The 27426-nt window shown below is 39.4% G+C and overlaps 1 protein-coding gene across 3 annotated transcripts in view; it reads left to right on the top strand.

Moving 5' to 3' along the window:
- Positions 1-24369, top strand: part of GALNT1 (polypeptide N-acetylgalactosaminyltransferase 1) — a 123911-nt gene extending 99542 nt beyond the window's left edge. For all 3 annotated transcript variants that reach the window (XM_070778747.1, XM_070778746.1, XM_070778745.1), the window contains 7 exons: positions 1649-1819; positions 3929-4046; positions 5510-5690; positions 6698-6837; positions 15536-15634; positions 16113-16247; positions 22166-24369. In XM_070778747.1, coding sequence (XP_070634848.1) covers positions 1649-1819; positions 3929-4046; positions 5510-5690; positions 6698-6837; positions 15536-15634; positions 16113-16247; positions 22166-22312 — 991 coding nt within the window. In that variant the 3' untranslated portion in view covers positions 22313-24369. The remainder of the gene's footprint in view (positions 1-1648; positions 1820-3928; positions 4047-5509; positions 5691-6697; positions 6838-15535; positions 15635-16112; positions 16248-22165) is intronic.
- Positions 24370-27426: the final 3057 nt, after the last annotated feature.

Raw genomic sequence — 27426 nt, 5'->3', positions numbered from 1 at the left:
AATGATGTGTTTTTTGCAAAGAAAAGTAATCTATACACAAAGTAGTAGAGATAAAAAGAATTTAGCAGTGTTGCCAAATATAAAATTACCACAGAAAAGTCGGTTGCTTTCTCCATAGCAGCAGGAATAGTTAGGAAATACAATGTAAAAAGAAGAAAAGAAATGATACCATTTATAATAGCAATGGAAATCATAGGCTGTGATTAGGAATATGTTTAACAAATGATGCATGAAATTGAAAATTGTTGAAATTCACTGGAAAATAATCTGAGCAGAGAGAAGGATAATATTAATGGATAGAAAAGTCAATATAAAAATGTCATTTCTCCCCACATTGATCTATAAATTCAGTGTGTTTTTAATTGAAATCTCAGCAGAATTTTCTTGGAGAAACTGGCTGATGCTGACATTTATATGGAAATACATGTTTTTTAAAAAAACAGCTAAAATACCCATGAAAAAGAAGAGTCAAGTACAACTGGGCCTGTCCTACTAGATATCAGGACTTACTTTAAAGCTGTTTAATTGTGGCAGTGATGTATTGATGCAGGGATTAGACTAGTGAAACAGAGCCAGTCCATATTTATGTGAAAACTTGACTTGTGACAGAGCTGGCCCTTATGATACAGCAGACTGTGAGATGAGTACCACTAGGACCGTTGGTTGCCCGTAAGGAAAATAAACGAAGTTGGATACTTGCTGCATGAAAACCCAAAATCAGTTTCATGAAGACTAAAGACAAATGTGAAAGGCAAAAATACAATTCATTTTGAAGATAATATAGGAGAATATGATTTTGGAGTAAGGAAAGATTTCTTAAATAAGACACCAGTCAGATGGGGAGGATACTCTAAAATGTGGCTCCCAATGGCTCTGAGAGGGGCAGTGTTCCTTAGAAGGAGCTGTGGTCATGTGTGGTTTTTCAGGTTCATAAAAATCGCAGTAACCAAAAGGAAAAATATTTTAGTGTGTATGATCAGACAATTTATATGAAGAAATACAAACTGCAATAAAAAGAACTCATTCTAATAATTAGAAAAATAAACTTTTTTAAACCTAGAGATACTGTTTAACATTATTATAATTACACAGTTGCAAGAAAATAGCATCCAAAGTTGATGGCATTATAAGGAAGCTGTATATACATATACATAAAACACTTTTGGAAAGTAGTAGTAAGCAGTGCCACAAAAAATTATTTAGAAGTTTACTCCTCAAGCAAAAGTGAAAAAATATATATGAACATGACCCCTTAGTTTCTTAATAGCAAAAATCTATAAGAAACACAAATGTCCAAAAGTCTATTTTTTAAGAAAGTTATTAGCTTAAAACTGTTAAATATGTAGTCATTAAAAGTGTTATTTTTTAATACTGTAGAAATATTTGAAGTACTTTTCATGTGGCAAAAAATGTAAAAAGTCCGAATGGAAAAGGGGTGGAAGGTTATTTTCGATGGGTTATAAATAAATAGGATAAATGATGCTAGCTTGGTAGGATAGAGTGGGGGATTTTTTTCACCATTGTCCTTAACATTATAGAATGCATTTTTATTTTAAAAACACTTAGTATATACTTGTTATGTAGTTGTTATGATAGACCTCAAAAAGGAAAGTTTTCAAAGATTTTTCATCTGCTTTTATGATTCCAGGAAGACAGTGGTCTGTCCCATCATAGATGTGATCAGTGATGACACTTTCGAGTACATGGCAGGTTCTGACATGACCTATGGCGGGTTCAACTGGAAGCTCAACTTTCGCTGGTATCCTGTTCCCCAAAGAGAAATGGACAGAAGGAAAGGTGATCGGACTCTTCCTGTGAGGTAATTGATTCATCAAACATTTTCCCCAAAATGTTACTGGCGGGGGATTGTGAAGCTTCGGGAATCACGTTAGAAGGATTTTAAATGTACTTTGAAAGGCATGAAGGATTTGTTCACCATATGTGAAGTTAAGAGCCATTTTTCATTTATTTGAAGTAATATCATTATTTATTTGAAATAATGTCATTATTTCAAAGACGGGTTTCTTTTTTAAGTAAAAAATAAGTTCAAATTTTTCATTTCTATAAATCTAGTGCCTATGAGAAATGATAGTGACATGCATATGTTCTTTCATTCCTACATGAACAGCAGTTTGTAAATCTGTAATTTATGCTTTAATTCAGTCACTAAGGATAATATTTAACTTAAACCATCCCTTCAGTAATTGTAAGTGCCAAGATGTGAAAGTATTGCCTAAAACTGGGTAATAAAATGTAAGACTTTAAATTCAGACATCTACCATCCTACAAGGTTAAAAAAAACTTGTTTCAAGTACAAAAATAACTAGAATTGACAAAAGTATAAAAGGGATATCCATTAATACATTTCTGCTTTTTCTTTTGTTCTGTATTTGGTCCTATATAGATTTTTTTTTTTTCCCCCTCAGAAAGGGATAAAAAGCTTCATGCTATTGAGGACCTTTAGAGAGAGACCTTGAGCCTTCTGAGCCATCCTAGGATTTATTCTAATTGCATCAGCCTGTTGCTTCTGTAGTAATTGAGACTTGCTTTTTAGCCTTCTCCTCTCCTAGGCTCCCCAGATCTGTCTGCCTTTGAATTGAGTCCAGTTCTGACAGCTGGAGAAAGCTTTCACTAGTTCTATGCTCTTTGTCCCTAGCCAGCCCAAGTCCTCTCCTACTTTCCCAGTAAAGGGACTTTTTCACTCTTTGGCTGACAGTTCAAATCAGCATCTAAACCAAGGGTTGCTAAACATTTCATGGATGATAGACTTCTTTTTTATCAGAAAAATCTGATAAAAGCTAGGAGTCTTCCCTAAACTGGGGGGTGGGGCGGTAGGCGGGGATGTCTGTATAAATGCCTGTTTTACATGTATAACAGTTCTAGGAAAATTAGATGCCAAACCTAGGGGAGGAAACCCCTGCACTGAAGGATAATGCTGGGTGTCAGCCTATTTCCTTTGACTCCTAAGATATTAGGCTTTCTCATTCTTTTTTGTCTTCTAAAATCAAAGTAAGGCCTAACTTCTTGGTGGAAACAACTATTTCTTCTGTAAAAGCAAATGCTACCTCCCTCACCAGTGCATGGAATGAGGATGTTTTAGGGTTATGTAGGTGGCCAGTTCATCCTAAACTATTATCTACATGTGTCCTCTGTTCCTAGAATTTAATTACATTCTCCCTAGTTGGAACCCATTTTTCTCCCATACTCATTCTTCAAGTAAACCAGTACTTGGTATTCATTTATTTAAATCCTCCTTTGTTGTCATTTCTATGCTTAGTTCAACCTGTTCCCACTCACTCTGCATACCTGAGCCATGTTTTGTGGCAGAGAATTTACTGTACTTGGTCAGGATGATGATCCCCTTAGGAGGGATATATTGATTTATTCTGTACTTCATCTCCTTCCTTAAAGTTCAGGAAAAGAGCTGCATTGTTTTCATCCTGTTTAATCATACATCTTTGCAGTGTTTGCCACCCTTTAAAACCTGGTGTGCTAGAGCTGCTGATGTGAGTCCGTTTGGTTAACATGGTCAACTGCATTTTTAGTTGCTCGAAACTCTGGAGTGCATGACAGTTAGATGAAGAAGATTACAAGAAATAGCTTCAACTTAAGGAGTTTCAGGTGGAAGCTCAGTCAGGACCTGAGGATCAGGAATGGTACTGAAGACAGTAAGAGCCCTTGGGACCAGGCAAGGAAGGGTGTCCAGGAGGAGCTGTGACAGCGTGACTGGGGTGCAGGTCATATCTGGAAACCAAATAACTCAGCGTGAAAACAAAGCCCTTGGGGCCTGTGAAAGTTTCTGAAGAGTGTGAGAATCAGCATTTATTCCAAAGTTATCAACAGTTATAAAACTACTTTTAAAAGCAAAAACTGATAGTAAACTTTAAATTGTTGCAATTAACAGTATAGTGTTATGATTGAATTTCAGAACACCTACAATGGCAGGAGGCCTTTTTTCAATAGACAGAGATTACTTTCAGGAAATTGGAACATATGATGCTGGAATGGATATTTGGGGAGGAGAAAACCTAGAAATTTCCTTTAGGGTAAGTTACCTTTGAAAAAAGTAACCTGTATAACCTCAAATATGAATATGCTTTGAATATTCGTGTTCTTTCTAAAGAAAAAATAAAAAGTGAATTTAATATGAGTTTAATCAGACTTCACAGCCTTCAGCCCATAAAAAGTTTGTTGATACTATTAAAGTATCTTTCTAAAATTTTAAGCAAATAATTCAGTTCTATTAGTAGCTCACCTGTAAAATTTACATAGGATTCCCCAGTTGTCTTTACTTTCAAGGAGGTAATTCAAACTCTAAAAGTAAATAAAAATAACATGTAGTTCGTAAATGCTACTTTGTTCCTTAACTGCCAGAAACATGATTTTACCTTCTTTAATATGCTGTGTCCTTCTGGTTTGAGAATTGTTCTCTCTTATTTAAACCTGGCCACTTTACCAGCTTTCTGTTTTTCAATAAAAAGAAAAAGGCAAAAGAATTCTTAAATTATTCTAAATTAATTTAACCCAGTCAGCCTTAAGTCTTATGCATTTCATGTTCACAAAAATCAACTTATTTTTAGAATGATGTATATTTCTGAAAATAATGAACTTTAGACACATGGCTTCTTGGAAACCATAGTGAACTGCACAGAAGTCTAGCCCTGCTAGCTCACTGCATTCCTGGTGGATCACTTTGGTCTTTATAAGAGGAGAGGTTTGGACTCCAGAGCATCTTGGAGATCCTATTTGGCTGTATCACTTTATGATCCTGGGAAAACGTTAAAGTGGGCACACTATTTAACAAAGTCAAGACTTTTCAAAAAGCAATGTAATTGAAAATAGTCTACAGTTAAATAGACTTTTAACTTACAGGGAAATGTATTTTGAAAGGAGTAGAAGGATAATTGATTAAGGATATAAAACCATACTTAATGATCTTTCTTTTACCCCTCTTTTTGTTTTTATGCTCACAAGGACACTAGACTGTGCTCTCACTGGCCACTGAGTAATTCATGAGTAATCCACAAGTTGAGAGTCCTAGATTCTGCTTAATGTATAGGTTGTGACACAGGTTTGGAGAAGGACGAACAGATAGGGCCCTGGCTGACCACTCCATGGTCAAAAGTTTTTTGACCATGAACCATATTAATAAATACATTATACACACAACCCATAATGTAAACATTTCATCAAACAGTATGTCCTTGTTACTAAGTGCTGGTTGCAATTCATCAAATTTGAATTTTATGACCCTATTAGGATTGATGGACTGCAGTTAGAAGAAAACACTGCTCTGGACCTCAGGTCTTTTCTGAATTTAACCTTCAACTTCTGGTTTGATCAGAACCAGAAATTGAGGAAGCACTGACTCTGGGACCATGTAGCAGGAGCTCCACTGTACATACACCCTTGATTCTGTGAAATTCCAGCCATGAAATTCAGTAGATGTGAACGATTTTTTTTTTAACTGTCAGTGTTTAAAACGGGTCTTCTTTGCGGCTGTTTCCAGATTTGGCAGTGTGGAGGAACTTTGGAGATTGTTACTTGCTCACATGTTGGACATGTGTTTCGGAAAGCTACACCCTACACGTTTCCAGGAGGCACGGGGCAGATTATCAATAAAAATAACAGACGACTTGCAGAAGTATGGATGGATGAATTCAAGAATTTCTTCTATATAATTTCTCCAGGTTAGCATTATTTTGCATTAGAAACACAAGACAAACTTTCTTGGCCTGATCCTAATGCATTCTGAGGAGAGGTAAGAAGGACTGGAAAAGAAGCTTTGAGCAGAGTTGTTGTAAAGAATAAATGAAATTACATATGGTATAGAAAGTGCTTAGCAAAAGCCTGGTATAATATTTACATCACAGGAGACACAAGAAACACAGGTTCGATCCCTGCATCAGGAAGATCCCCTGGAGAAGGGAACGGCTACCCATTCCAGTCTTCTTGCTTGGAGAATCCCATGAACAGAGGAATATGGTGGGCTACAGTCCATAGGGTCACAGTCAGTCAGACACAATTGAAGTGACATAGCACGCACGAGGGAACAATAATAATACATGATCCAGTATTGCAGAAATTACTGATTTAGCCCAGGTACTTTCCATGTGTTTTTTTTTTTTTTTTTAACACCTAACTGCAACATTCAACATTTACATGAAATGGTCAAGTATTTCAAGGCCAATGCAAAGCCCTGTATCATGCCTCCAGGAGCTTTTCTCTGTTTTTCAGAGTTTTGTGGCAACAGCTGTTCCATCAACTTTAAATCTGCCTGACATTATGATTCTATACTCTTCAGTCACCACAAGACTGTCTGGGGTTGGGGTAGGGGGTGGTTGCACAATATAGGGAGCCTGTGTGAGAAATACCTGACTGGAAACAATTGCTCTGTTTAACATCTGTTTCATATTTGGGCAAAATTGATCTTTGTTTTTGCCTTAGCAGATATTAAAGTTTTGTGATCCCATGTAACTTACATTTGTATGTATTGGCATGTAAACTGGTCTCATATGAATTTAATTTTTCTTTGGAAAACACATTATTTTCTTGTTTTATACCTTGGGAGGTAGATTTGTGGTATGTCACCAAAATGATATTGCTTTTCCTGTTTGGCTTGTTAGATGCAATATATAAATAGAAATGTATTACCTGACAGAACATTAATAATTCAGTGACTTATTTCTTTTACCAGGTGTTACAAAGGTAGATTATGGAGATATATCATCAAGACTTGGTCTAAGGCACAAACTCCAATGCAGACCATTCTCTTGGTACCTAGAGAATATTTATCCTGATTCTCAGATTCCACGTCACTATTTCTCTTTGGGAGAGGTAAAAAAAAAAAAAATGTATTCTGTGTGGTTCTCACTTATTTGTAAAAAAAGAATAGAGGTTAAACTTCTAACAAGGGAGTACCTGTATGTTAAAATTACTTAAACTCAAGTACAGGAAAGTCCTTGTTAGTTGATGCAGTCTGCCTCATAACTTGAAGTCTTATTAATTTATCATGTTACATTTTATTAAAATAAGGTTCTACCTCTCACCTTTCACAGTTGGACTTTTGTTATATTAGTGTCTTCAATAGACTTATTTTAACAAACTGGTTGATTTAGTTGAAACCATATATTCCTGAAGGTGATATCCTAACATTAACTAGACTGAATCAAAGTTTGAGAAACTTGAAAGTAGAATTGTAAAGAACTAACAAGGAAACTTGAAAGACTGTGTATAAGAAGTTGTGTTTTTAACACCTGTTTATTTTCCTTTCAGAGCCCCAATCTCCATGTGGGCTTGTGGGTTAGCATGCTTACTCTGATGATGACTTTAGTCTTTGCTCTTAGAACTCAGGAGCAAATCTTCTTGAAACCTGAAATAATTTATTTATTAATGCTTATAATTGATCAACACAATTAGCTGTGCTTTTGGAGTTGGATGCCCACAGTGGAGGGTCGGGTTTGAAAGAGGCTTGCCCTTGCACCTTCTGGTATAACTGCCGGGCGGCCTCAGGGAAGCATTTCCTGTGCCCTGTCCTCACTGTGTTCCTAGACTGTCAGTAGCCAATCACTCTGCTTCCCAGCCAAAGCAGTGCTGTGATTAGGAAATCTACATGGGTCCTTCCCTTAGTCCAAGGGTATGATCAAGTCAGGAGTCCCAGTAGTTTCCTAGGGCTGCCGTAGTAAAATACCACAAACTGAGTGGCAGTGGCATAGAACATGGGAAGGTATTGTCTCGCGGTTCTAAGGATGAGAAATACGAGATCAGAGTGTGGGCAGGTTTCTGAGGCCTGTGAGGAAGACTCTCTCCCCTGCCTCGTTCTGGCTTCTGGTGGTTTGCTGACAGTCTGTGGTATTCCGTGGTGTGTGGAAGCATCACCCTGATTTCTGCCTTCGTCTTCACATGGTGGTCTCCTGTGTACACATCTGACTCCAAATCTTCCCTCTTCACTAAGGACACCAATCACACTGGAATAAGGCCTACCCTAATGACCTCATTTTAATTTGACTCCCTCTGTAAAGAACCTGTCTCCAAATGATGTCACATTCTGAGGGTAATGGGGGTTAGGACTCCAACATGTGAATTTGAGGGGACACAGTTCAGTCTATAACAGAGATTGAGCTAGGTGGGGCTGGATTGTAGTTGTATAAAGACTTAGTTCACTTCCAGCTCAGGTATGCTTCTTAGGCCTGGTCTTTCAAAGCTTCTGAGTAATCGCACAGAGGGGTCTCTGTCTCCTCAACCCTGACAGTTTTGCCTTTCTGAGGTTTTGACGTTAGTACTTTAGCCTCTCACCTTTTTCTGTGGGAGGACCAGTCGTTATTTTTTCAAGTCTCTTTCTGGCAGGAATTTGTCTCCTAAGCACCAGGAGATGTGGATGGTTTCTGTTTTAATTTATGGAAGTATCATCGATTTACAATGTTGTGTTAGTTTCTACCATACAGCAAAGTGATTCAGTGATACATACATGTATATATACATTATTTTTCGTGTTCTTTTCCATTATGGTTTATCACAGGATATTGAATATATGTTCTCTGTGCTCTACAGTTGTTTATCCATTCTATATATAATCGTTTGCATCTACTAATCCCACAGTCTTAATCCATCCCTCTCCCACACCTTCCCCTCCGCAACCACAGATCTGTTCTCTGTGACTGTGAGTCTGTCTGTTGCATAGAACAAACATTTGTGTCATTCATTTGTGTCATATTGTAGATTCCACATATAAGTGATATCATTTGGTATTTGGCTTGATAGTCTCTGCATCCGTCCATGTTGCTGCACATGGCATTATTTCATTCTTTTTTATTCCATTGTATATATCTACCGCATCTTCTTTATCTGCTCATCTGTTGAAGGACGTTTAGGTTGCTTCCAGGTCTTAGCTATTGTAAACAGTGCTGCAGTGAACACTGGGGTGCATGTTTTGAATTACAGTTTTCTCCAGATATATGACTAGTAGTGGGATTACAGGATCATATGGCAACTCTATTTTTAGTTTTTCAGGAATCTTCCATAGTAGTATACCAGTTTACATTCCCACCACCAGTGTAGTGAGGGGTCACTTTTCTCCACACCCTCTCCAGCACTTGTTATGACTTTTTAATGGTGGCCGGTCTGACCAGTGTGACGTAGTACCTAATTGTACTTTTGATTTACATTTCCCTAGTAATTAGTGATGTTGAGCATCTTTTCACGTGCCTCTTGGCCATCTGTGTGTCTTTGGAGAAATGTCTGTCTAGGTCTTCTGCACATTTTTTGATTGAGTCGTTTTTTGATAGTGAGCCACATGAACTGTTTGTAAATTTTGGAGACTAAATCCTTTGTTGATGGCATCATGTACAGATATTTTCTCCTATTCTGTGGGTTGTCTTTTGGTTTTGTTTATGGTTTCCTATCTTTAGGTAGGTAGTTGCATTAAAAAATAAAAAACTGCAGTTTGGGTGAAAGTTTGGGATGGAGATCTAAATTTAGGGGTTGTCAGTGTATAGGTGGTTTTTAAAACCACAACTTGATGAGAGCACCTTGGGGTGAGTGAATGTAGATGGACAAGAGGGAAGGAAGGAGGAATAAGACATTTAAAAACTCCACAATTTAGACATTATGAAGATGAGAGGGAATCAGCTAAAAAGATTGAGAAGGAGCAGGCATTAAAATAGGAAGATACCCAGGAGAATGATGTGCCTAGTAAGTGAAGGACTTGCTTTAAGAAAGAGGAAGAGATCAACTGTGTGGAGCACTGCAGAGAAGGGAGGAAGATGAGTCCTGAGAACTGGTCACTGGGTTGGTGAGGGAGACGTTGTCTAGAAGCTCCCTCTCACTGTGTCAGGCGGGTTCCCCTGGAGATGGGGAGGGACAGGATCCCTGATGGCTTCAAAGGAGATCAGGAGAAGAAGTAGAGATGAGAAGCATGGACAAGAAATTGTACTGTAAAGGTGAACAGAGAAGTGAGTGGTAGCCGGAGAAGTAAATGGGGTTAAAGAAGGGCTTTTCTATTTGTTTTTACTAAGATGAAATGGTGCTGATGGCAGTGATACAAAGGAGAAAATTTGAAGATGCTAGAAAAGAGCCACTGATGGCTGGAGTCACATGGAGGGGGGTCGTGGTGAGCTCTGATGCACAAGTAGGGAGGTGGTGGGGGGAGAAGGCAGTCCTCCACTGCACCAGGAAGGAAAGTAGAGGGGTGGGCCCAAGTCAGGTGAACTGTGGGTTGAGGGCTGGAAGCTGGAACTTTGAGGTGGATGTGAGAGGAGGCTGTCTGGTGACTTGATTCTTCAGCTGAACACAAGATTGTGGCCTGAGAGTGAAGGGGGATTGTTGGTGATGGGGGTTTGGGGAAAGAGGGGAAGACATAAAATAGAAATTAATAGGATATGGTGGAGCAAATAGATCACAGGGGGAGCTGCAGGGTGGTGAGGAGCCGCCTGGTCACAGCATCTCCAGAGCCAAGGCAAGCATGGATGCCCATGTCCGTCCTTGGTAGTTACTGAGGCTGCTTCAGGGCTGAAGGGAGCTCCCTGCCTCTGAACTTTGTTGTGATTTAAGGAAGTCACCTCAAACACACGAAGAGTATGTGGAGTTCCTTGCCTCATTAGTGAGCACCTGCTCCCTTTGCTGTAGCCTCATTCTAGTCAAGGAAGGCCCAGCGTGGGTGAGGCCATGGGAAGGCTGTTAGCAGTTGCTTACCTTTAAATGGGGCTTCCCAGGTGGCACTAGTGGTAAATAACCCACCCAACAATACAGGAGATGTAAGAGACTAGGGTTTGATCCCTGGGTTGGGAAGATCCCCTGGAGGACGGCATGGCAGCCCCCTCCAGTATTCTTGCCCAGAGAATCCCATGGACAGAGGAGCCTGGCAGGCTTCAGTTCATAAGGTGGCAAAGAGTCAGACATGACTGAAGGGACTTAGCACAGCACAGCAACTTTTGAGGAGCTTTTTTTTCTTTTCTTTCTTTGAACCGACCCAGTTTTGGACAACACTTAGGCATTGTTAGCTAGGTCAGAATATAGGCGTATTACAAAGAGCCACTTGTCTAACCCACAGTAGCTGATTGCCAAGGCAGGCTTGCCTTTTACCTGCCTCTTGCCAGCTGGCTTTGTGTATAAAGAACAGATTTTACCCTCTCTGGCCTGCTTGTTATTGCCTTAGTAACAGCTGGTTTTAAGCACTTATGCCCTTCATGCCAGGCCACGCTGGCCCGGGTGAAGTGCTGGTGTGGGGACTGGGGTTGTTTATAAGCACCCGCCACAGTGCAGCAGGGCGCTTGTGCTTGTGATCATAGCTCCTCCTGTGTGAGCTTTCCTTCCCCAGAGACTAGAACCTAGCCCATCAAGGATCACTTGTCATCTTATAAGGGCCCAAGGAAACCTGAAGTCAAGGATTTTAGAGCAGAAGGAGAAATCAGGAGGTGTACATTTAGTGTGTCTGGGTTCATAAAATCCCACTCTGTAATTACAGCTCTGGTAGAACCTGAAACTGAATAAATGTGTTTCATGGTGATATCTAATCATTGTTAATGCAGGAGTTGAACTGTCTAAATAGCCACAGAAAGCAAATAATCCAGTCTTTTACAGTTTAACCAGTGCTAAGGACTGACCATTTGCTTTTGCACCCTAAAATTTTCTGAGCATGAACTTTATGTCAAGCACCAGTCTGATGCTTTATGAATATTAACTCATTTTCCCAACACTTTGAGATAGGTGCTATTATCTCCCACTTTACGGGTCAGTCAGTTAAGGCACAGAGAAATGGTTTAAGCAGCATGGCTCAGGCACAGCCACAAAATGGAAGAGACAGGGTTTGAACACAAGCAGTCTGGCGCGAGAGCTTGTGCTTATAACCACTGACACTCATACTCTTCCTCATGTCTAACCAGTGTTACTCATGACTCTCACGGGAGAGAGTGAAAAAGGAAGTCTAGATTCCTTAGTAGTAGATCCCAAAATACCTTTAATTGCTTACACTGTCCCCGCTAATGAGGTGCCAGAATTCTGGAGGAGACTGTAGCAGAAACCGAGAAACTGAGGCTCTGATTTCTTGCCTGGTTTCATTCACAATCATCAACTTGTAAGGTGGAAAATAACATTTTAGTGACAGCCGTGTACACCTAAGCTAAGGAAGGAAAATCAGTAGCTATTGTGGGCCTACTGGGTGTCGGTTTCTTCTGGGTCTGTGTCTGTTACCTCGCTTACAAATGAGAAAATGAGAAAATGAGATTTTACAGCAACTTCTGCTGATGTCTGATGTCTCTCAAGGTGCCCATTAGAAAGGCAAGGGATAGGGGAGGAGAGGTGGATTTTATGGCCAAAAATATTTAGGAATTGCTGCTCTTTATATCTTACATTCTTCTGTACCTTCAGTCCCCACCCCTACCAAGAGTCTATTAAAAGGTTTTGAGAAGTTGTTCAGTAAAGAAAATTTATTTAAATTTGTTAATCCACTTCACTTAGTCATGTCTGACTCTCTGCGACCCCATGGACTGCAGCATGCCAGACTTCCCCGTCCATCACCAACTCCCAGAGCTTAAACTCATGTCCATTGAGTTGGTGATGTTAATCCAGTATTTCCTAAACATACTTGATCACAAAATCCTTTGTTTAATGGCAGATACTGTTGTGCAAATCGTAGTTTTGGGAATCACTGTCTTAGAATACTGACCTGCCAAGGTCACATGGCTAGTAATGAGACCCAGCCCTGCACTTCCCCCAACCCTAAGCTCTCACACCTACCCATCTGCCTCCAGAAACCTTGAAAGTGTGGCCATTGCCCCCAACCGCATACTTCAGATATCGTTATGATTTTAAGTGTCAAATTTTGAGTAAACAAGTCTAGTACTTATTTCTATTCTAGTATGAACATTGAAACAAGTACATATCACCACCGTTTCTACCTTCCATAGTTCACTGGAGAGCAGGTGACTGGTTACATAGCCTTAAGGCTGTATATGGAATTACAGTTTTGAACATCTAATCCAACACTTCTTTAAAAATGTTTGTCCCTAATTTTTTCTTCTTCCAAAGGCTCCAAAATTAACTCCCACCAAACCAGCCTATTAAATAAATGATCTACTGCCTCTTGACATCATAAAGGATAGAACTGTTCCCAAAACTCATCCTTAGTCATCCTGGTTTTTCATGTCCTCAAAAAATCATCTTGCACACTCCATAGGTGAGGTAGCCCACATGTATTCCTACAAAGGAAGAGGATATTCCCTGAAAAGTGTCTTCTCTAGCAATTAGCATATGGAAAAACTGCCTGGAATGCAGCTCAGAGATGCCACTTACATGTTAAGCCCGACAGAATCCTTTCTGCCCAGGGACCAAGCATCACAGCTGCCCTTCTACAGAAGTGCTTTCTCACTGAGTGTGCGAGGCTTCCCCTGTGCTTTTTTGGAGCAGTGCCATCAAGCCCTTGCAGAGGACTGACCACTCAGTCCCTGACCACCCGTCTTAGTGGGGCCACTTCTTGCTGATCAGAGTTCATTGTCACCAAGACAGGTGTTGGGAAGCCGTGGTTTCCAATCCTTGGAGAACTCTTCTTCTCACATCTAGTTGTTAGTAGTATTCTCAAGGGATGGAGGCCCAGATCTCTTGTCAGAAAACAGTCCAGAAATGTTCTTAGAAATGGATGAAATAGTAGAAGATGTTACAGGTAAAACTCATAGAACAATGCCTAGTGCAGAGTAAGTGTACTTTATTTGTTGTAATTGTTAGCAACATCAGTTATGGTAACAACATCGCTAAAGTTGATATAGTTACAGAGTGATAGGAAGTCCAGTTACACTTGGGGAGAATTGTACTTTTTAAATTTTGATTCATATTCAGTTTGGTAAAAGGTAAGTGTTTAACCAAAAAATCATCTCATGTGAGAGGGAGAAGCTGACAGTGATGTTGGTTCTTCCCTCATCATTTCTGTGACATTTACCACCTGTCTTCAGAAGCCTCTGTGTCTATATGTGGAGGGAAAAAAATTGAAGAAAATGTAGGACTGGGGATTGGTAACTTTTCAACAGTATAAGGAAATAATCAATTTATGTGGATAGATGAGATAAAGACTCATCTTGTCAAAATTGGAACTAAATTTTTTGTCATGTAAGAGAGCTGTGATCATCAAGTATTAATTGCCTATCCACTGAGGTACAGAAAGATGTCTTTCATGCATATTTGTATCTAAGTATAAAACCTTTTATAAAATCTACTTGTGAGGTAATAGGTTTCTGTTTTAAAATAATGGATAAAAAGATTATGTGTATTATGCAGTAAAAGAATTCCTGGAGACTGATGTGATATGTTATACCCAGGAGTCTCCTCAGAGGCAGGAGTGGCAGGGTTATGTTAAAATGTTCAGGTAAAGAAATGTTAGCATTAAAGATTTGGAAAATCCTGTATTTGCTTGAACTGAGTTTGAGGTTTTGATGGAATAGCCAGATGGAGGAGACTGGTGATAAGGCAGCAGTGCAGATTATTACCATTTGAGTCCACTCTGTGCTGGACTCCAGAATAGGTACATGGATGCCCTGTCTCACCCAGCCTCAGCATAGAGCTGACTAGTCACTCTGAGGAAATTGTCCTCAGAGGGTCTGGATTATTTGGACTTAAACTGAGGCCCTCTCTTAGGCCAAAGCCCCAGTTCTTCTTCTGACCCTCTGGGAATAATAGTTATTCATACTTAGACTACTCTATCTTTATATGAAAAAAAAATGCATCTGGACTTGTTAATGCCTTATTAAAACAGAATAATATGTAGACAGCACATGTTTATGAAAATAAATGAGTTATTTGTGGTTTTATCTTTACTGCCACGTTATCTATCACACACAACTTTCCATCTACATAACATATAGTTTGTCCCACATTTCTCTTCTGGCTTACCTGCTAATGTATGAGAACAGATTTGGGACTTTACAAATGTCTGTTAATTTGCCATATGCTTTTAAACTACTGTGGTTCAGAGAGAAACAAATATCAAGGAACAGTGCTTAAAATATTCTTCCTAATTCTGATGACTGATTCAGCTTTTTACAGTAATTGACAAATATCTAACAGAAGAGTGGTGTTTGCACTGCAGTGTGCTTAGGCTTCCCAGTCAAGCCAAGTTCTAGGTTCTTTGCTTAGAAAATACCCACCTTTAATCTCCTAAGAAGTCATCAAAGTAGTTAACAAAAGTACTGCTCCCTTATCATGGTGGCAAACAGTGTCCACAGGGACACTGCTTTAAAATTATTAGGCAAAGTGGAGCTTACTGAGTTAAATACAAATTCCAGAAGAACAGCTTGGGATAAAAGAAAGAAATAAGAACTTAAAGGATTTCTCCTTGAAACACAAAAATTATTATATAAATAGTTAAGAGCTTTTTAGGCCACAGAATCTTTAGGCCATGATGTTCCCCCTGCTCTCAACTCATAGACCTTGCCTCAGGAATTAAAGATTTAGTGGGAAGTTTGAATCAATTTTAGTGTGTGTGTAGATCTGTATGTGTCTGTCTAGTGAACCTCTCTAACTCGTGGTGTTTTCATTATTCATTTTCCCCTAGATACGAAATGTGGAAACAAATCAGTGTCTAGATAACATGGCTAGAAAAGAGAATGAAAAAGTTGGAATTTTTAACTGTCATGGTATGGGAGGTAATCAGGTGAGTATTTTAGTAAAGCTTTAAAGTGATACTTTTTGGATTTGTTTTAATCTTCCCTTTTTGTCTCATGATATCATTCAGGAAACATTTTCCTACCTCTAAAGAGCAAATAATAAAGACCTTTAGAAGAATGGAGCCTTCAATCTAATGACTGTTTTTAAAGTGAAACATTTGTAAACGGCCCTTTGTGAGAACCATATTTACATTGTTGTACATGAGATTTATTTTGCCCTTTTTAGTCAAACAGATGACAACCCTTGACAATAAACTCAGTGTATACAGAGAACTTAAGGTCATTTTTTCTTCTCCTCTGCAAAAATAGTGGTGGCTTTTCTGAGTCATTTATTCTCTATTATACTAATAAAAGTTCAAAAAGCATTTATTTTCAATACTTGTTTTTTCCCTGCCAGATCCTTGGGTACATAAAACACTAACTTACTGTGCTGTGAAAGCTTATACGTGCATTTTTGTTTATCAGGTTTTCTCTTACACTGCCAACAAAGAAATTAGAACAGATGACCTTTGCTTGGATGTCTCCAAACTTAATGGCCCAGTCACAATGCTCAAATGCCACCACCTAAAAGGCAACCAGCTTTGGGAGTATGACCCGGTGGTAAGTTACATTCCAGTTGAAAATAGGAATAAATATAGTAATAAAATTGTGTGTCAAAGGGTGTACTATATAAACTACTTTATACCTGAAAGAATGAATTCTTATGGAGTCTGCATACTATAAATCAAATTGTTCTTATACTCCCAAAATTGACAGGAAAAGCAATATAAATTAAAAAGCACACGTTGTAATCTGTCCAGTAGTTAAACTAGTGTTGACGCCAGTCCTGGGTCCTCGTGTTACTACAGTCACTCTCCCCTGTGTGTCCTCAAGCTCTGCCGTCCAGTGTGGAGGCAGTGGAACAGTAAGGAGGCTTTTAGAATTACTGAATGAAACATGTAGGTTTCATTAATGAAATTCTCTGGCTCCTCCTGTTTGTCAGTGACTTTATCTTTGCTCTCCTCTGGAGCTGCGCCCCCTCTGCAGCACCCGTGTGTGGTGCTCACAGAGAGGACTCAGAGCCTCTCCAGTGAACCTCCCTTCTGCTCCTCGTACCCAACTAACCTCCCAGCTGATGGTTGTGCTCTCCCGTTCTGGAGCCGGCATCTTCCGGATGGGTTTCTCTGGTTGTTTCTCTTCTGCTCCCAGCACTGGCTTTCTTCTCTTCACGCTGGGACAGACTTTGTTGCTACTTCGTTTTCTACATACCATCCTACTCTTCTCTTGGGTTGTATGACGGCAAGTGAATGGCTGACACTCAGGCCCCTGCTTCTTCAACCCTGGCTCCTGCCTTGGCCTGACACCGCAGAAACAGCTCCTGGATACAAAGCCAGAGCTTTTTCATCTCTTGTGCTTAACTTCTCTATAGCATTTATGACTGCTAAGCAGATACTTTTTTAAAATCCTCTTCCTGTTGCCTGTAGATGCACTTACTGTTCAGTTTCTCAAATAGCTTTCTCTCTTCGGCTTGCTTCACTCTACTGCTTCATCCTACCCCTTAAATGAGATCCAAACCAAGTTTTGACTTTGGCTGTCTTTTCTCCTTATACTTGTCACATACAAATCGTGGTCTACTTTCATCTTCGACCAGCTATTCCCTGACCATATCCATTTCTTTCCTACTTTATATTTAAGGTCAGGCTAGTCCCTGTGCCTGACAGATCCCACCTGTTCTTGAGGGCCCAGAGTTGACATCACCCTCAGCCAGAAATTAGCTCTGTCTTAATTATAATTGTTTCTGACCCCTGTGATTTTGTGCTTCTCTGTAGTTATTAGGTTGGTGAAAAAGTAATTTCGGTTTCAGACTGTGAATTTTAAAACATTACAACTAGGTTCAAACACATCTTTATTAATCAAAATAGAAACCATTACAATCAACACATTTTTGCCAATAAGAAATAAGTTTATTGTAGCATAAAAATCCATGCTTCAGGATTCAACTCTTGGAAAGCATCTTCTGCCTCCTACTGGTTATGGAAGTGTTTTCCCTGCAAAAAGTTGTCGAGATGCCTGAAGAAGTGGTTGTCGGTTGGCGAGAGGTCAGATGAACATGGCGGATGAGGCAAAACTTGGTAGCCGAGTTCATTCAGCTTTTGAGGCCTTAGTTGTGTAACGTGTGGTCAGGCGTTGTCATGGAGAATTGGGCCCTTTCTGTTGACCAATACTGGCTGCAGGTGTTGCAGTTTTCAGTGCCTCTCATCATGGGCTGAGCATACCTCTCAGATGTAATGGTTTTGCCAGGATTCAGAAAGAAGTGGATCAGACTGGCAGCAGGCCACCAATCAGTGACCATAACCTTTTTTTGGTGCAGATTTGGCTTTGGGGAGTGCTTTGGAGTTTCTTCTCGATCCAGCCACTGAGCTGGTCATCTCCAATTGTCATATAAAATACACTTTTCATTGCACTTCCCAATCTGATCAAGAAATGTCGTTGTTGCATAGAATAAGAGAAAAAGACACTTCAAAATAATTTCTTTTGATTTGCGGTCAGCTCATGAAGGCACCCCTTATTGAGCTTTTTCACTTTTCCACTTTGCTTCAAATGCCAAACGACCATAGAACGGTTGTCATTTTCTTCAGCAGCTTCTCATGTAGTTGTTAAGAGGATCAGCTTTGATGATCCTCTCAATTGGTGTCATCAACTTCTGATGGCCAGCCACTGCACTCCTCTTCAAGGCTGTTGTCTCCTTTGCAAAACTTCTTGAACCATCACTACACTATATGTTCATTAGCAGTTACTGGGCCAAATGCCTTGTTGATGTTGCAAGTTGTCTGTGCTATTTTACAACCCATTTTGAACTTAAGAAAATCTCCTGAATCTGCTTTTTGTCTAATATCATCTCCCTATTCTAGAATAATATAAAATACACAGCAAGTAATAAGCCATTAGCAAACAGAGCAAGAAATGTGCTTTAAAAAGATTGTATTCTCATAACAAATAAAGTTCAACAATGCAATCACAGTTACTTTTGCACCAACCTTAATATTTGTCTATCAGTCTTTTTCTCCTCTATTAGTTGGATCCTAGAGGACAGAGACCATGTTTTATAATTCCTGGGTCTCCCTTCACAGTATCAAACTACAGTTTATATATATATATACACACACACACACACACACACACGTATATGTATGTATGCGTACAGTAGCTCAGTTAATATGACTGTTGGAAATGGACTGAATATTCTGTTCTGGAGTTTTCTATGGTGCATGCTGCTGCCACGTTGGGTGTAGCCACCCCAGGTACTGCAGGATATATGGCATCTCTGACTCCAGACAGTGAATACCAGTGGCACCCCACAGTCATCATGAAACCAAAATATTTTTAAAAGCCTCCCAATTGTATATGTTCATTGAAAAATGGGAGTATATTTAAATAGGTAACAGAAACCTATTTATAGTAGCATGAACAAATAGTGGGTTTTTTCCCTTAAGTCTGGAGGTAAGTGGCTTCTGATGTGGATTCAGTGACACAGTGCTGTCAGGGGTAACATTGCAGCAATATTCTTGGCCGTTTTCTTATGGCCACTAGAAGGTGTCACTCCCAGATCAAGGCAAGAAGAAAAGACAACTGGTATGCTGCTCCTTGAATTCCTCTTTATCAGGAAAGCCAAAGCTTTTCCTGGATCCTCCACAGTGGTCTTTGCTAGGTCTCACGGGCTAGAACTACTTCTCAGAGTGAGAGGCTGGAAAAGCAGGCATTTGCTTTTCCAGTCTTTATGGTATGATGTAGCCGGGAAGCAGCGTGTGGGAATGGCTTTTGGCAGACTGTGTATAACCTATACAGTCTTGAGATGTGCTTGAGATGATTTACGATACTTTGGAAGAACCAGTTACCAGTGTAAAGTTTTAAAAACCCCTGGAGCATTTTGCAAGCAGGCTGGGTTTTCTCGGAGGCAGGCTCTACTCTGAGGTCAAGCTTAGTGTTCAGGATGTTTATTAGGGAGCACTCTTTAGATCAACACCTGTGAAAAGGGAGATGGCAGAACTGGGCAGAGGAGGAGTCAGGCTGTAGCAGGGGTCTCACGACTTGGCTTACTGCGCAGGCGGCCTGTCAGAGTTCTGCCTCCAGTTGAAAATAGCAATCTGGAAAAATAACATTTACGTCAGTAGTGTATCATCTAAACCTAAAGTTGTGAAATCTTAGATTTCAAAGGAATCCTAGAAATAAAACTCAGGACCTTGTTTAGAAATTAATTGCCCAGGGTCACCCAGCAGGTAAACAGTGCTACCAGATCTCAGACAGACCTGGGATTCTTGAACAAGGATTCTTTGCATGATACCATACTATCTTTTATTAAATATGTATATTCTGACATCTTTTAAGTCTTGTTTATATTACATATTGCAGAGTTTATGATACTTGGCTCTTTTTGCTTTGACTGCTTGTACCTGTCCTTTCTGGAATGAAAATGTAGATTTTATCACAGTTACATTTAGAGGCAGGGAGCAGCAAATTTTTTATGCAGTGATAACTATAGCTTAATCCTCCTTTCAGAGGTTCAATTAGTCCACTGCCTTTTTCTGTGCAGATGCTGGTACAGTGACCACGAGCCCCAGAACTCTGTCCTGCGGTCAGCAGCCAGGTCTCCTGAAGGGAGTGGCAGCCCCCTGAAATTATGGGGATTCTGTCTTAATTTTGAGTAGTTAAAAACCCAGTATGGATCAATAACCTCTTTGTTAACAAGCTTATTTTAATGATTCTAAATAAGTGAAATAATGCATTTTTTTACTTTTATTAATACAATAGGCCTGATGAAGGTGGCCACCCAGAGGCCACCCTTTGAAGGGCCTGTGGAATGTTTGAGGGGTTCTTTTTAAAGTGCTCTGTTTTCGTCCTACACACGACCAAAGGCCTTGGGAGCAGTGGTATGTGTGGGGACCTTCAGCTCTCAGGGCTGCCACACTGTCCGCAGCTGCTCAGAACGCTGTGGAACGTTCCGACAGTGAGCGACTCTGAGCTGGCCGCAGTCTCTGCACACTGTCTTAATGTTTCTTCATACCTTGAGAAGTATGTCTCCCCATTTCATCAATAAGGAACCTGGGGCTCAGAGAGGTTTTTGCTTTGGGGCGTGTCATTGGTATGTGACAAATCTGGAGTTCACTCTAGACATGTCTGCAGAGCCCATCCCCTCAACCCATAAACTACACAGCATGTGCATAAAAGTAAAACCAGCCACAGCCATGCTGACTCTTCCAGGTCTTATTGAAGCATTTATAAGGATTAAGTGTCTAATCCTGAAGTCAGTGTTGATAGTAAACTGTGACATCTGCGAATGTGCACTGCCCTTTGTCAACTTCTGCTTGGGCCACAACACAGAAGAAATGACTGAAAGCTAAGATAGCTGTGTTGTAGACAGTCATCAGGTTTTGCTTTGTTTGAAGTTCAAATAGGTACAAAAGAGGCCTTGTAAGAAAAACACCAATACAGTATATTAACACATATATATATGGAATTTAGAAAGATGGTAACAATGATAGCCTATATGCAAGATAGCAAGAGAGACACAGATATATAGAACAGAGTTTTGGACTCTGTGGGAGAAGGCAAGGGTGGGATGATTAGCACTGAAACATGTCTATTAGCACTGAAACATGTCTATTACCACATGTGAAATAGATGACCAGTCCAGGTTCGATGCATGAAACGGAGGGCACTCAAAGCTAGTGCACTGGGACAACCCAGAGGGATGGGGTGGGAGGGGGGTTCAGGACAGGGGACACATGTACACCCGTGGCTGATTTGTGTCAATGTATGGCAGAATCACCACAAGATTGTAAAGTAATTAGCTTTCCTACATAGTTGCTTTGGAGTTCTTCACCTGACCAGGGTTTGGTATCATATTGATTAGTATGGTCAGTATATGTCTCTTAATGCTCATCTGTCCTTTTTTATTTTTTTTTAATTTTCCTAAAAATCAACATGATAGCATCAGGTCTGGAACGCAGACAAGTAGAGAGGAAGATACATAGTCACATCTGTCAGCCGCTTATTAAAGACTGTTTTATAAATCTTATGAGTTAAGTCTTCAGAAAGACCTGAGTTTCCAAGAACTTAAAGTTTGGAATCGGAGTTAATTTGAACAGCCTTCTCATGGGAAAATGAAGCAGTTTTGAAATGCCTTTTGGAAAACAGAGGATCCTAAATTGGGAATCACTAATAAGATCTTTTTTTTTTTAAGGCAATCAAAGCACAAAAAGGGATTTTCCCACAGTATTGCAGAGCTTACGGCAGAATTGGGATTTAGAATTGAGGTCATCTGATCGCAGCTCTAGCATAATCCACTGTAGTCCCCATGCCTCCCCCCAGCGTTGCTGTCTTTAACAGATACATTCCTCCAGTGTCTTAAATAATCTATTTCATATTGCAAAACAAACACTTTTCTACAGAGTAACTTCATAATCACAAATAAGATGTCAGAGGTGCTTTGGCTTCTGTTTTCCACATTCACATTAAGACTTGTTCCCTGTCTCTTTCAGAAATTGACCCTGCAGCATGTGAACAGTAACCAGTGCCTGGACAAAGCCACAGACGAGGACAGCCAGGTGCCCAGCATCAGAGACTGCAGCGGAAGCCGATCCCAGCAGTGGCTTCTTCGGAACGTCACCCTTCCAGAAATATTCTGAGACCAAATTTACAAAAAAAGGAAAACGTAAGGACTGACTGGGCTACCTCAGCATACATTTCTGCCACATTCTTAAGTAGCAAAAAAAGGAAAAGTGCTTTCCTTCTGCAGGATGTAAGGTTTATCAGCCATTAAAACTTTATAGACTGCCCTCGCTTCCACTAGCTGTGAACCAGCCTTCCTGTCCCAGGACGTGCAACTACGTAGTAGCGAGACTGTGCACACTGATGTTTACAAGATTGAAAGAGTCGGTCATCAAGAATCCTCGTAAAGAATACTCAGACTGAAACAGTCTGCGAACTGTGCTTTCCAGAGAGCTGCGCCTTTTATGGTTTGCGTGCACAGCAGTGAGTTCCGCTGACTGTGCTGTCATAATGAAGAGACGTCTAAGATTTTTTTTCTGATTAGAACTGGTAGCCAGTATATTAAATACTGATATAAAAATAAATGAACTGGAACCAGATTCAGAATCATGAAAACATTTTTACAATTTAAAAAACAAACTATATTAAACAGGGTTTAAAGGAAATTAAAACAGAACTATGAAAAGTACAATTTGTTATAGTATAGTATCAAATTTCTATATAGATTTTATACCTCAGTGGGGAAAAATAACTGATTCCAATGACATTCATTCTGTTTTCATCTGTGATAGTCATGGATGTTTTTTTTTCCTTGGGGTGCTGAAATTGAGCTGAAAAAAGTGGCTCTTTGAACGTAGTTTTAATTGCTTTCTACAGGTTTTTTTTTTTTTTTTTTTTGGTTTGTGGGCTGTTGGAATTGTAATTTTTAATTGCCTTCAAAAAATGGAGATTTAAAGTGGTGTCTGGTCTCGGTGAACAAGTTAGATATCTCAGTTGCTCTTGGGTCAACTGGCTTACAGACTTTGCTCACACACACACAAATTTCTTACTAGAGTTTCAACTTCCTAACTTGATTCAACTGATTATGCTTACTTAACACCCAAGATTCATACTACTGTACTACAGATTTGTTTTCACAGCAATAAATCTTCTGTTTTTGTTTATGATTCCACTCAACAAAAGGCCTGCAGAAGTGATGTATTTGGAGATGATACGTTTGATGGTTTTTGGAAAAATTTTTTCACTCCATATTTGGATGTGCTTCCTTGTCAAGTGCATATTTAGATTAGGTTCTTGAATTGTAATGTTGATCTGCTTTTTTTTTTTTTTTAAATAAAATCCGACTGAAAATGTTTAATTGGCATTTTTTAATGAGTTAACCAAAGAAGTGCAGCTATTATTCCATATTATTAGGCCTGCATTTCTTCCCTAAATTCCACTTAGGGTAAATCGGTTTTCTTGTTCCAGTTTTAAATACAAGATAACCTGAGGATCAATTAAAAGTTGAGTATCAATTAAATTAGTGTTTTAATCTCATGGAAAGAAAATCTAATTGTAACATTTTTCCTGGTATGTGAGGCAATCCGTTGGCAAAAATTACATGTATTTTCCTTCCTATTTGTAAGATTATATTTAATGATATTCTTTTCTTTATCAGAGACTCTCACTGCAGGCAGTGCTATTTCTTGTGCCTAAGACTGTTTCTGAAAGTTGCATCACTAATGATACTTGCCGAGTTGAGTGTGCAGAAAGTTTCTCATACCATATTCAAGTTAATACCAAGCACATGTGGCCGCTGTAGAGTGAAGCTGTAGTACAGAATGCGTAAATTCTGTCCCCAGGAAATCTGAGATAAAGCAAGTGCTGGCTGGGGTTTTTCCCCTACTCCATGAGCTGTGTTCATTCTGTCTTTGGTAGGCCTTATGCTTGAATAAATCGGATGTCTAATCAGTAAATTATTTTCATGCTCAGAATTTCAGGATTTTGTACCTAGTGTAGGTTGGTCTTATTTCTTACTGTAAGAAAACTTATCAACAATGTGATTTAAGGTTGTGTTGTGTTTTTTTTTTAAGAGGGGGATGTGAGTGATTTCATTCATGGGTACTTTTAGAACCTGATAGATAATCCCATTGCCTTTATTTTTCTAATTAAAGAATTCCTAAATACTTTGAAAAATATAAAATATTCCTGAATAGTTGTGCCTTATATTGGTTTTATTTGAAGTTAAAAATGGATCCCTATTGTTTATAGCTATTTGTAGATTAGGCAGTGTGGTACTCACTGTTGTAAATTGGGAAGAAAGGAATGAATGAAAAAGACAATGAAAAGATTTGATTATTGACAGTGAATAATTCACAAATGTGACAGTTAAGGATAATTCAGATCTCACAAATCTGTTCACCCTACTCTAGTCCCAACCCATTTTAATATGTCTTTCTGGTCTAATTGGGACCTTGAAAAATAGTACTTTGTTCACCATTCTGCAAATAAGAGACAGCATGTAGGCCATGTCCTCATTTCCCTGTTCTACATTCATTTGAAAAACAAAAGTTCCTCTGTAAAGATTTGGTGCTGTCTCCATTTTTCAAGAACTATACCAAGAAAAAATTTAAATCCAGAGCTACATATTCTTCAAAGGAGAAGGAAATCAGAAAGAAGGTAGTATTTCTGAGGTGATAACTGTGAAAAAAAGTATACAAAAGGTGAATCCCTTTTTACTCTGGAAAATCAGATGTCTTATAACACTGCTCATACTGTCTGATTTCTTGAAGTGTGCTTGATAAACCTACCAGAACTACCAATTTTGGGGGACGTGAGGCAACTCAGTTGTACTGTCTATACACTAGCCACAAACAATTGAGAATTAAACTTTAAATATGCAGTTTATCATCGAAGAAGTCAAATACCTTCAAAGCAATTAACAGATGTACAAGCCTTCTACCCAGAAAACTACAAAACACTGCTGAGAGAAACTAGAATACTTTAGTTTCTACAGAAAACTGTAATCAATATGTTCACAGATTGAAAAACTACATACTGTTAAGATCTCAGTTGGCCACAAATTGATCTACAGAATCAGTGATGTTAAAATATGAGGCTTTCTTGTAGAAACTGGCAAATGTATATATGCTATGCTATGCTAAGTCCCTTCAGTCGTGTCCGACTCTGTGCGACCCCATAGACGGCAGCCCACCAGGCTCCCCCGTCCCTGGGATTCTCCAGGCCAGAACACTGGAGTGGGTTGCCATTCCCTTCTCCAATGCATGCAAGTGAAGAGTGAAAGTGAAGTCGCTCAGTCGTGTCCGACTCTTAGCGACCCCATGGACTGCAGCCTAACAGGCTCCTCCGTCCGTGGGATTTTCCAAGCAAGAGTACTGGAGTGGGGTGCCATTGCCTTCTCCGAAATGTATATATGGAAATGGAATAGACCCAAAAGAGCCAAGAAAATCATGAAGAAGGAAGAAAAGAAAAAAAAGTTGGAAGACTTTATACTACTTGATTGTGTGACTTGCTTTAGAGCTACAGAAATGAAGAGAGTGTGATACTAAAGTTAGGACAAATAGATCAGTGGATGGAACAGACTCCAGAAATAGATCCACACATCATTACTGACTTTTCAACAAACAATTCAGTAAGTAAGGGGGAAGTGTTTTCATTTGGAGCTGGAATGATGATACCCATGAGATAATGAGAAAACACCAAACACTGATGCTTTCACACAACCTACACTTACTCAGAATGGATCACAGATCTAAATGAACGAGAAGGGTAGAGCAAATCTGGAGGGAAACAGAATATCTCCATGACTCTTAGAATAGGCAGATACTTCAGGACACAAGAGATGTTAACCATAAAAGATAAAAACTGATAAATTTAACCAAAATTATGGGACTTCCCTGGTGGTCCAGTGGTTAACGCTGTGCTTCCACTGATGGGTTTCATCCCTGATCAGGGAAGTAAAAGCCTACATACCACACAGTGTGACCAAAAAAATAAACTTTACCAAAATTAAGCCTTTCTCGTCAAGAAGATGCTATTAAAGTGAAAAGGCGAGCTATGGCCAAGGAGAAAATATTTGTAATACATACAAATGACAAGGGATTTGTACACAGGAAAACAAGTTTTAAGAGCCATTGCAAAAGCAACACAATATAAAAATTAGTGACTTGAATACACACTTCACAGAAGCTGTTCTGATGTACAATTAGCACAGGAAAAGAAGCCCAACATCAGAGAACAAAACGAAACCAGAAGGAAACAGCACTGCATACCTGCTGAATAGTGAGAATGTGGAGCAACTGTGCAAGCGTCTTGATATTGTCACCTTGGAATACAGCTTGCCAGCTCCTCATAAAGGTAAATACATGCTTACTCACTGACTCCACTTCCACAGATACAACCAAAAGAAACAAAGGCTTGTACCCACAGTACGATTTGTGCAAGAATATTCTCATAGTTCCAAACTGGGAACTACCCAAATACCCATCCACAGATTAGTGAATAATCAAAATAAAGGTATATTTAAGGGCTTCCTGGTGGCTCAGATAGTAAAGCAGCAGCAGCCTGCAATGCAGGAGACCCAGGTTTGATCCCTGGGTTGGGGAGATCCCCTGGAAAGGAAAATGGCAACCCACTCCAGTATTTTTGCCTGGAGAATTCCATGGACAGAGGAGCCTGGGGGCTGCAGTCCATGGGGTTGCAGAGTTGGACACAACAACTAACATACACTGAGATATCAGTCTGCAATTTTAGAAAGTGAATTTCTGGTAGAACAGGGATAAGTCTAAAAAGTGTTGAACAAAGAAAGCTTGATACATTATTTCAAGTTCAAGGACAGGCAAAACAAAACTAGGGTGGTAACCTCTGGATGACCATAGGGTGGAAATGAGCATGAGAGAACTTTCTGGAATGATGGAAGTATTCTATAAATTGGTTTACATAATGGTAATATGCATAAACATTCAAAATTTGTTGAGCTATATACGTACGTATATGCATTTATTACATGTAAATTAGAAAATATGGAAAATCCCTAAAGTCTGGGGGGGGGAAATGGGGAAAAAGGATACATAAACTTGAGCCACAAATATACTGCTGCATATGAAGGCCTTTCCTCTCCAAGGATGAACTATATTAGGTTGGTGTAAAAGTAATTGCAGTTTTTGCATTGTTGAAATTTGTCCTTTGATATCAGAATACATTCTTAAATAAATGTGGTTGTTTATACTGAAACTCCAATACTTTGGCCACC

This window comes from Bos indicus, chromosome 24, assembly GCF_029378745.1.
Source record: "Bos indicus isolate NIAB-ARS_2022 breed Sahiwal x Tharparkar chromosome 24, NIAB-ARS_B.indTharparkar_mat_pri_1.0, whole genome shotgun sequence".
Taxonomy (NCBI): Eukaryota; Metazoa; Chordata; class Mammalia; order Artiodactyla; family Bovidae; genus Bos; species Bos indicus.
The sequence above is the reverse complement of the archived record's forward strand: the minus strand, read 5'-3'. Positions and strand labels throughout refer to the sequence as shown.